A 10,519-nucleotide genomic window follows, 5' to 3' on the forward strand; every position below is an offset into this window, starting at 1 on the left:
TGTAAACTTTAAACTTTTATTTGTCAATTAAGTAAGTCTGTGAAATCTATTTATTTGTAATTATAAAAAAAAAAACTTCAAAAGTCCAGTCCAATATTTTAAAGATCAAAATAAAAGTTAGTTTCATTTCTGTAAGAGGCCCTGGCATGGCCAGGTGGTTAAGGTTTGAATCCCTGTTACCCTAAACATGCTCGCCCTTTCAGCCGTGGGGACGTTATAATGTCACGATCAATCCCACTATTCGTTGGTAAAAGAGTAACCCAAGAGTTGTCGGTGGTGGTGACGACTAGCTGCTTTCCCTTTAGTCTTACACTGCTAAATAGGTACGGCTAGCGCAGATATCCCTTGTGTAACTTTTCGCGAAATTCAAAAACCAAACCATTTTTATAAGTTAAACCAGACATTCAATTCCCCTGGACAGTAGAAGCTGAAACAAAGTACTTTAAGTACAGCGTCAAATCAACTGATGATGAGTTAATGAACAGGATGGCTACTTTGTGTTCCTTCTTAGACCCACGAGTAGAATTTGAACTTTGATACAAAAACTGTCTGCATGCGAAGTAAGTATATGTCTGAAGAAATGACACATAGAGATAAAAAGTAAAGTTCCTGAGGCTACATTGGTGCACTCGATGTACTTTATAGCAGAGAGTGACACTAAAACCAGTGTCTTAATAACAAAAGTTCAGTCGTTTTTCTTCTCAGTGTACATTGTGTTTAAAATTGGAATAAAGCGTACGTCGTTAAGATACAAAACGTTTCATTTTCAGAAGCAGGCCAAAACCTTGTTCCGTCATTTAACTAGCATCATTCCATTACCAAAGTCAGTTCAGTTGTAAACTTTTAACGAAAAAATGAAACATAATGTTAAATTTAATAAAACATCGTAAACTGTACATGTATTTTTCGAATTTATGCCAGAGTCTATCGGATACTGTCTCTAAGTTTGCATAAATGTAGATGAAGTACTTCGGGGTACTTTATAAGCTAAGTATTTTTTGTAATTATTATTATATTATGTTTAAACAGGCTAGACATGCGTATTCTATAATTGGTCTTATGTATGTTTTGTAGATTTCTATTATATTGTTACGTGATTGCCTTGATTTTCACTCGATAGGATTTTGGCATACTTTGATCTTATTTCACTGATAGCTATGTATAAATACCAATTACACATTTTCAACCTTAATTGCTAGGATCTCGAGGGCTAAAACTATTCCCTAATAATGTTTAGTATATTAACATAATTTATATACACGAACAATGGTGTCACAATCGCCCCAGAACACCTGTAATGTGGGGAGTCCATTAAAGAAATTGCACATTCATCCCCAATTAATATTTGTATTTTTTTAACTTATGTTTTCATGTGTTTTATACTTTCATTTGGTTATTGTTATTTTATTTACCGTTTCTGTCTTAACAACGAATCAGCAAGCTGAACACATATGACGTCATCAGTCCTAAGTGGCTTATCAAAACCAAGCTACCGTTTCAACATAATAAGTAGAGACAGGCGATTCGGCGATTTCTGTTTCTGTCATTGACTTTTATAAACATAAGTAACAGAATATTAGGAACGATCAACTATGAATAGTGACAGGGATCAGTTTCTTAGCAAGGGGGAGGGTTTCCAAAATTTCTAGTGGTGTCAGCGCATGCTCATTACACGTCATTCGACAATAAGAGGGTGGTTGAGTGTGAGTAAACAAACATTTTAGTAAATATTTTATACACACAAAATACATCTTTCAAGACAAACTCTACAAGAAAATTACTGTCAAAACTTCCAAATAAAAATGTTTTAACTAAATTCAAAGAGTTGGTTTTTCAAAAAAAAAACAAACGAAAATTAATCGTTATGTAGTTCATCAAACAAAGTGACAAAAAAAAAACGTGTACAATACAAATTACTAAATACACCACTAGGGTAGAGATTCTTAACAACTGTTAAAACCTGGTAAACTTTAGTGTAAAACACAACAAGTTACTAAATACACCACCAGGGTGGAGATTCTTAACCACTGTTAAAACCTGGTAAACATTAGTGTAAAACACAATAAGTTACTAAATACACCACCAGGGTAGAGATTCTTAACCACTGTTAAAACCTTTTAAACTTTAGTGTACAATACAAGAAGTTACCAAATACACCACCAGGGGAGAGATTCTTAACCACTGTTAAAACCTGGTAAACCTTTGTTAAGAACTTGTTAAGTCCAAATTTTGCACGTGAGAAGATGTTTGGAAGAATGTTCAAGATAAGAATGTTAGAAATATAATCGTCATTACATACAAACTGATGAAAGAACCAATAATAACTCGAGAAGTTTCGAAAGGTGATCCACCTTCTTCAAGGTAAAAATGCCAGTTTACACCTGGTGATGAACGGTCCACCTTTCGAAAGGACTCGGGTTATATAGGCTTGTTATTGAGACCACTTGAACCTACGTGTTTTTCTAACACAATAAACGTCATTGCATGTACACAAGTTTCATCAAATCATTTGTTATTTTGAAAATAAAATTGAGACACGAGAACTCTTAAAACACATCTAGGCTTATCGAAGATAACCCTTCTCTTATAAGTGAAACACCAGAGAAAGGATTCAACATTTATATTGTTTATATAGTTCATTTGTTGTTTGTTGAAGTAGTGTATTCTGAGTTACTTGCGGAAGTAAACCGTAACTAATAAAGATAACGAGATGCTTGAACCAGTTTTTCCTTTTCTGTTGTACGAACGTATGTTGTGGTACTGGTTTCGTCCCAGGAACACTTCCCGACGCACATTCGACTGCCAGGGCAAGGTTAAATATACCCAATGCGCATGCGCAGTTTCATGGTCACGTATGTCTTTGGTGGGTTCAGTACAAGGTGTAGGTTGGTTATAATAACTTTCAATGATATCTATGACATTTGAAGTCCGTTATTTTAGCGTTTGAAGTAAATTTATTGGTTTTACGCGTCTTCATAGTTCGTTGTTTTGTAATGTAGATTATATAACAGGTTTGGGTGTGGCTGGTCCTGAGATTTTGAAGGGAAAATAGTTTCATTTCACAATACTTCAGTTTAAATGTGAATGTTTGAAGGAAAAAACATTTCGTTTGGCTTCACTAACGTAGCCCATTGCATGAATTAAACCTCCAATTTAGTCCATTATATTATTTAGTGATTTAACAACGGTTATCTCCCTATCCTTTCACAGACCGTGTATAAATTTAAAATACAGAAAATACTATAATTATATCGTTAGACAACTCGCGTTATCTGTTTAATGCATTGTAGCAATGAGGTTAATGCACTTTATCAAAGACTCGTGAAGCTCGTGCTGTTTTCTTTTGGGTAATTAGGTAAGATATACGTCTTCGAGTTGAAACTCAGACAAAAAAATTTACCACACAGAGGTGATTAACGCTCGTGGATAATAGCTTTAAAGAAATAACATGAAAAACGATTGTTACTTGAAGTATTATTCGATGTCTTTGTTATGCAAGTAACATCTTCCTACTTTTGTTGAAATGACTAAAATAAATACATAAAAATTTATGATGTGATTTTCCGCTTCAAAAGGAAGGCGTCTTAATCTACTATATTTTCAAGTGTTTGTTAGGTTTTAATATCAGCAGAATAAAACATAGAACTTACTTCTCTGGACATACATAAAGTGTAATAAACATTATACTTACAGAAATCACTGGGTTTTTCTTCCATAACATTAAAATCCTTTGCACTTCGCACAAAGCTACTCGAGGGCTATCTGCACTAGCCGTCCCTAATTTAGCAGTGTAACACTAGAGCGAAGGCAGCTGAGCATCACCATCCACCGCCAACTCTTTGGCTAGTCTTTATGAACGAATAGTGGGATTGACCGTTATAACGCCCCACGGCTGAAAGAGCGAGTGTGTTTGGTGCGACGGGGATTCGAACCCGCCATAACATTAAAGGTAAATACATACTGCACATACTCTCTTTAACCTTAAAATATGTAAAACGTGGAACGTCCACAGGATAAGTTTTACAAATAACACTTTATACCACAGTATTCTAACCGACACCAAAATGTAAATACTGTAAAAGTGTTTTCCAAATATACATGTACTTGTGGTTACATCTAACTACGTATCACATACATATATAATGGTTACATGTTACAAATATATCATGTTCACTTGATAACATCTATGTCCTAGTCACATGTTACACATATATCACCTTCATTTGGTTACCCCTAAATCTTTGTCACGAGATTATACATATATATTTTACATGTTACACATATATCATGTTATTTGATAACATCTATGTCCTCGTCACATGTTACACATACATCACGTTCATTTGGTTACACCTAAGTCTTGGTCACGTGATTATACATATACATTTTTACATGTCACACATACATCATGTTCATTTGATAACATCTGTGTCCTCGTCACATGTTACAGTTACACATATATCACGTTCATTTGGTTACATCTAAGTCTTGGTCACGTGATTATACATATATATTTTTACATGTTACACATACATCATGTTCATTTGGTTATATCTATGTCCTGGTCATATGATACACATATATCACGTTCATTTTATAACATCTATGTCCTCATCACATGTTACACATATATAACGTTCATTTGATAACAGATATCTAAGTCGTGGTCAGATGTTATACATATGGTTTCTTTATACGGTTATCTTATATTCTGTTTACAAAATTTGAATTGCGGTTGTCTCCTCACTTTGTTCAATACTAATACCTGATTACGTGGTTCTACCTACACAATGTTCACGTGCAGCTACTTCACCAGGCACGACTTATGTCTTATTTACGTGGTTCTACCTATACCTTGTTCACGTGATTATAATTGTAGCAGTGTGATAAAAAGTCACAAATATGATAGAAGTTCAAATGGAGAAGCTATACTTTTATGGACTTTGAAAACGTTCTCTTTCCGTAATCGTAATTTTTCTGTGTCAAGGTAGCTCTCAACATCAAGAAAAATAACTTTAGTTTTCATTTTTAGGTAGTTTAATAAAACTAACTACTTTGCACAAATTTTTAGATTCGTCAAGAATATTTAGAAATGAATTTGTAATTTATACTTTATATACACTACTAATAATCAAATTAATCTTGAAATGTTAAAAATGTAAACTTTATTTTCTCGTGAAGTTGTAAAATCCATTCAGGTATAAAAACTGAACTAGAATGTTTGTCTAAAATGTTTATTTTATATATATAATTTGTTCGTTTAATGCAGTCTACGTTGTGTCCGATAGATGGCAATAAAAACTACTGGTCGACCTCCCAGCTGGGAAAGATTTGTATCAATCCGCCATTCGTTCAGTAAATTAGTATTCTTGTAATAAACCTTATTATAAAGAATCTTGATATATATGTTTATTAATATATTAAATAGTGGAAATAAGTAAAATATAGCATATCTAGATGAATTTAGAGTCAATGATTAAAATATTGTTGTCGATCTATTTTTAGCAGCCGAGGAATACTGCACTAATAGTCTACGATAAACAGTAGAATCAGAAGGTATTTTGTCATAACTCGTGTGATAGATGGAGAGTAAGTGTAAGTTGTTTACTTTGAATCTGTAGTATAATATATATTATATTTACTAATTTGAGTCATATTTGATGAAAATGGCAGAAGTCGGTGTAATTTGCCGCCGTGAGACATTTCATGTAGAGATGCTTGGATCCGAAGAAGACGATAGATTAGACTCCCCGTCAAGGTCAGTAGTCATCGCATCACAAGAGCCACCTAGTGGCTATGTTCATAACGACTACGACCGACATAGTACTAGTAGCCAGAGTGATGGAAATGATTTGGAAGGAGAAAAGGGTGAAGATGGACTACAACACAAGAAAAAGAGTCGAAGAGGTAAGTATCGACACAGAAAACGGAAGTGGAAGCCTTATTACAAGTTATCCTGGCAGGAAAGACGAGAACTAGATGAACGGGAAACCATGAGAGCGAACCGAGTTCGTGAAGTAATGTTTGCTCAGGGACAGGCTGTAGCGCCGTACAATACAACACAGTTCCTCATGGACGACCATAATGTCCAAGAACCTGATTATGAACACATCAACGACGGACATCGCCACATACAACGGGAAACCAGTGGTGAGTTTTCGGACGAATTTTACAGCTCTCCGGAAGACGAAGAGGATTTCCTTCAACAACAGTTTAGCGAGACGTACGAAGACGTTCACGCGGAACGATTAAGTTCCATGACGAAAACCGATCTTGTTCAAGAATACATACAGTTAGAAGACAGAGTTGAAGAGCTGGAAGTGAAACTACGACACGCTAAAGATTGTGTGCCATCAAAAAAATCCGTTACAGACAGGGAAGTGCAGACCCTGGCTGCAGAGCAGTGGGAAAAAACTAGAGTTTTTGAACAGGAGATTGTAAAGTTAATGGAGGAAAACCAACATTTGAAGAAAGAAAATGAGAAACTGAGAAGTATGGTTAGTGATGCTTCGTCATCCTCGTGACAAAACTGTCAAACTCATAACCATTTGTCGTCATCTCATTGTTGTACAGATGTACAAAAAGTTATTTCATTGTTATATTTTTATTTCATGTTATACTGTTTATTACAAAAGACAAATTGATGAGAGTTTATTCTCTGAAGGCTTTATTAAGACTTTAAAACATACATCTATTGTTTACAGTGTATTGTAGAAGGAATGAACTTCCACCGTTAATTTGTAAATACCAGATACTAATTAAAGTTTATTTCATTAATGTAGTTACTAGCAAGTTTACCAATCCTTAAAGTCATATACAAATTTGACTTTATCGATTCGTGAAGCAGAAAACAAATTGGATAATTTATTCATACTGACTGACAGAAATACATATATGAAAATATTATTTAGTAGGTCTAATAATAAATATTACAAAGCATAGATTATATAAACTCTAAAAACTTAATTTAAGCTATTATCAAAGGCTTCCACTAGTTCATCAGACAAAAGTTAGACTAAATCAATTAAGATAGATTTTGTTTCTCTGGCATTTATTTTAGGCCTCATAATTAGAAAAACAAGCTGGAATTTTTCGGGAGGAAAATACCACAAAGATACAGGTATTCTAGAGTATAAATTAAACATACGTATCTCAAGCATACCATGTAAAAAAATAAGAAATGAATATATACCTTGTTAATCAAATTCAAATGTATGATTTGGTGTTCCTAAACTATATTTGGTTTAATATTGCTTTTTTTTTTTTATTTACGTGATGAAACATCGCAGTAATATGTGTTTTGTAGTTTAAATATGGCAAAGTTTCTAAAGCAAAGGCTGGTTTTGATGTGTTGACCAGAAAGAAGATAGCCAGTCAACATTGTTCTGTCTTCCGCTAAAGAGAGGACTTAGTGTTACTCGTGTGTTTCGAACGCGTCTCTCCAGATGAGAGTACAAAGCTCTGCATGTAATACAAGGCCTAGCATAATAGGTTCTAGTTGTAATTTAACTTACGTTAGTGTTCCGTTCTTTCAAATTGTATTTACTTATTGTTAAGTGTAAATGATTTAGAAAACACTAACTGTGTTATGACAGTTTGAAATTTATAATATTCCTAAAATAGTAACTAAAACTACGGACGAACACTTTCAACTGTTAAAGAGTTACACAGTCTTAATGTAAGTTTGTCATTTTGGCAGCAGCGCTCAACAGTTAAAATTGTAATGATATAAAATTTCGGTAATATATTTAGTAATTTAACGAAACATTTTTCTGAAACCGTAAAAATTTAGCTCAAATAGCTAGATTTTGTGAACTTACGAACGACTTAGGCTTTCAAAAACGGTAAACCGCGTGAGACTATACATGTTATTTCTCTAAAAGCGACATACATCGAATATATTTAGTTATAAGTTTTACTCTGAAAAAAAAACTTAGTAAACTTTATTCTAAACAATAACAATAGAAACTATTAAAACAGAAGATATTCATTGGAAATTGAGATTTTTTAATAATTTATTTTTGGACAAAATGTTGGACTAGTATTTTTCCGTGTGAATTATTTTTTGGAGGCTAAAGATACTGTCCATTTTCACATACGTATACTTACAAACTTTATTGTGAATAGATATATCGGTAAAGAAAACTGTTTGTCTGAAGCCTAGTCTAGTCTGATAAGAATGTTGAAAAGTTGTGTGAGAAATATATAACGTACTCTATTTTATTTCACATATCGATAAAAGCTGCATACCTCGAAAAACATTATATTATAAAAAATATTTTCAACTTACTGTTATTTTATTAACAGTTAGAAACATATATAGCAATGTTTGAAATTAAACGACTTAGAAGTTTAGTCAATTCGTGTTCACGTAACGTTTGGCGCCATTGTTTCACGTTTAAGAATCGCTAGGACACACACACTAAGGGTTACTTCTAACGACACTTGTTGAAAATTCAAACCATTCTTACAGTTTTAACCTTCAAAACGTAGATTATGGGTGAAAACTTTGTAATTAATTAAACGAAGCTACTTTGTTGTTTCGGTTGTTTTAAACCAACAAACTAAAAGCGAAATGGCTCAAGAAAGAAAACTGAAATCTGAGACTTCAAAGATGGTTTATTTGTTGCTTGATTAGTGAGACTTAATCACACCTTATGAAAATCACGTTCGAGCTTCCCTACTTTTCCCTCCATCATCGGTCGTTACCTCATCTGTTGGTCATGATTATACACCATCGTTCGATGCAAAAGGCGAATTTTCTACAAATCCTGTACGTGCGAATACGTCGAGTTCTAAAGTTGCGTTTAAAATAGACAAAAGATACAGAAATCGATTAGAAGACCAGACGGGTGATTGTGTTAACATGGAAGACAGAGGGGTGTAAGTGTTACATGTTAACACATACACCCCTCTGTTAACATATAAGATTAGAGGGGTGTAAGTGTTAACACGGTATTGCACTTTTTTAATGTTTTTTACATTTTTTTTTTTCTCAAAACAACAGTAACTACTGAGTTCTAGATGGAAACTTGTTAATTTTTGGTATGTGTGCCATCATTAACTTCAAATGTTCGTATATTATTTTGTTAACTGTACCAGGAAATACGTCACTTTGGGGCTGGAAGGTTCTTTTTCATAACCATAGCCTTTGCTTTACAAATAATAGTGTTGCCCTAGTTTTTCTTGAGGCGGGATTTGGGAACCATTAGTGTAATAAAAGGTCTGCTGTCAGGATTTTCATTGAGAATATAGTTCAAGAGTTTTTTTTTTATTTCAAGATCTGTCTTCTTCGTTGGAAGGCCTGGCATGGCCGAGCGCGTAAGGCGTGCGACTCGTAATCCGAGGTTCGCGCCCGCGTCGCGCTAAACATGCTCGCACTCCCAGCCGTGGGGGTGTATAATGTGACGGTCAATCCCCCCTATTCGTTAGTAAAAGAGTAGCCCAAGAGTTGGCGGTGGGTGGAGATGACTAGCTGCCTTCCCTCTAGTCTTACACTGCTAAATTAGGGACGGCTAGCACAGATAGCCCTCGAGTAGCTTTGTGAGAAATTCCAAAACAAACAAACAAACAATTCTTCGTTGGTTCTAGACCCATTTTTAATTTAAACATTCTGATCAAACGAATATCCCTTCCTCTTAGAGATCGTGGTATGTTCATCCAGCCATATAGTGACGGTATTCTATTGTCGAATGGTCGGCTGTGTTCGTCGGCAACCACGTATTTAGGTGTTTAAGATTTGGCCACTGTTCACTTCTGTAGTTACATGCTACTAAATTAGAAAATCCAAATAGTTATGGAATATGCGATTACCATATACGTATAATTATTAAGTTCAGTAAACTATACTTACAACAGTGGCAGTAAAAAACAACAACTGGTTAAATGAAACACTTTATATCATAAAACCAACGATACCTTTCAATTATGTGTCTGATTTTGTAACTTACTTCAAATTCTTTCGCTGTTATTGCTAGTGAACATATAATAACCACTGTGTATACACGAGCACCTATCATTTTAACCACTGTATATACACGAGCATTTACATAGTTTTAACCATTGTATTTCTTTAGTGTACTACTGCAGCATATTTTACGATGTAATAAGAAACTCGCACTCACTGATTTAAAATACCTGCTAAGGCTACCTTATACAGGTATATGAAGTGTCTTGAAAAGTTACACATTGAAAATGTTCGATTAAATTTGATTTCAGTACATCTACAACGATAACATATCATTAGAAGTTTCTGTCTTTTTTCGGGGTGAGGTACACTGTCTTTATTTTTCTGTACAGTACTTAGACTCAGTCTTGTTTACTTATTTCTTGTTACCAGTCAGAGAATATTTTATTTATTTTAACGTTTTTGACTTCAGAACAAACAACGAGAAGTCTAGTTTCGAGACTGCACTATCCTACACTCAAGAGATGAGTTCTGTTTTCTTTGAAGTCGGGCAGACTGTGACTTACTTAATCTGTAAAACGATGGTTTTCATTCTGAGACCCTCTGGTGGTC

At 34.2% G+C, this 10,519-nt stretch overlaps 1 protein-coding gene across 1 annotated transcript; it reads left to right on the top strand.

Annotated features, from left to right (window-relative positions):
* The first annotated feature begins 5,554 nt into the window (after window positions 1-5,554).
* LOC143242725 (protein HEXIM1-like) lies at window positions 5,555-6,781 on the top strand. The gene has a single exon (XM_076486195.1). The coding sequence runs from the start codon at window positions 5,661-5,663 to the stop codon at window positions 6,522-6,524; it is 864 nt and encodes a 287-aa protein (XP_076342310.1). The 5' UTR covers window positions 5,555-5,660; the 3' UTR covers window positions 6,525-6,781.
* The last annotated feature ends 3,738 nt before the right edge of the window (window positions 6,782-10,519 follow it).

This window comes from Tachypleus tridentatus, unplaced genomic scaffold, assembly GCF_004210375.1.
Source record: "Tachypleus tridentatus isolate NWPU-2018 unplaced genomic scaffold, ASM421037v1 Hic_cluster_2, whole genome shotgun sequence".
Lineage (NCBI taxonomy): Eukaryota > Metazoa > Arthropoda > Merostomata > Xiphosura > Limulidae > Tachypleus > Tachypleus tridentatus.

Bases quoted from the DNA above. Each gene is read 5' to 3' on its own strand.
- LOC143242725 (XM_076486195.1), top strand. From the start codon at position 5,661: ATGAAAATGGCAGAAGTCGGTGTAATTTGCCGCCGTGAGACATTTCAT.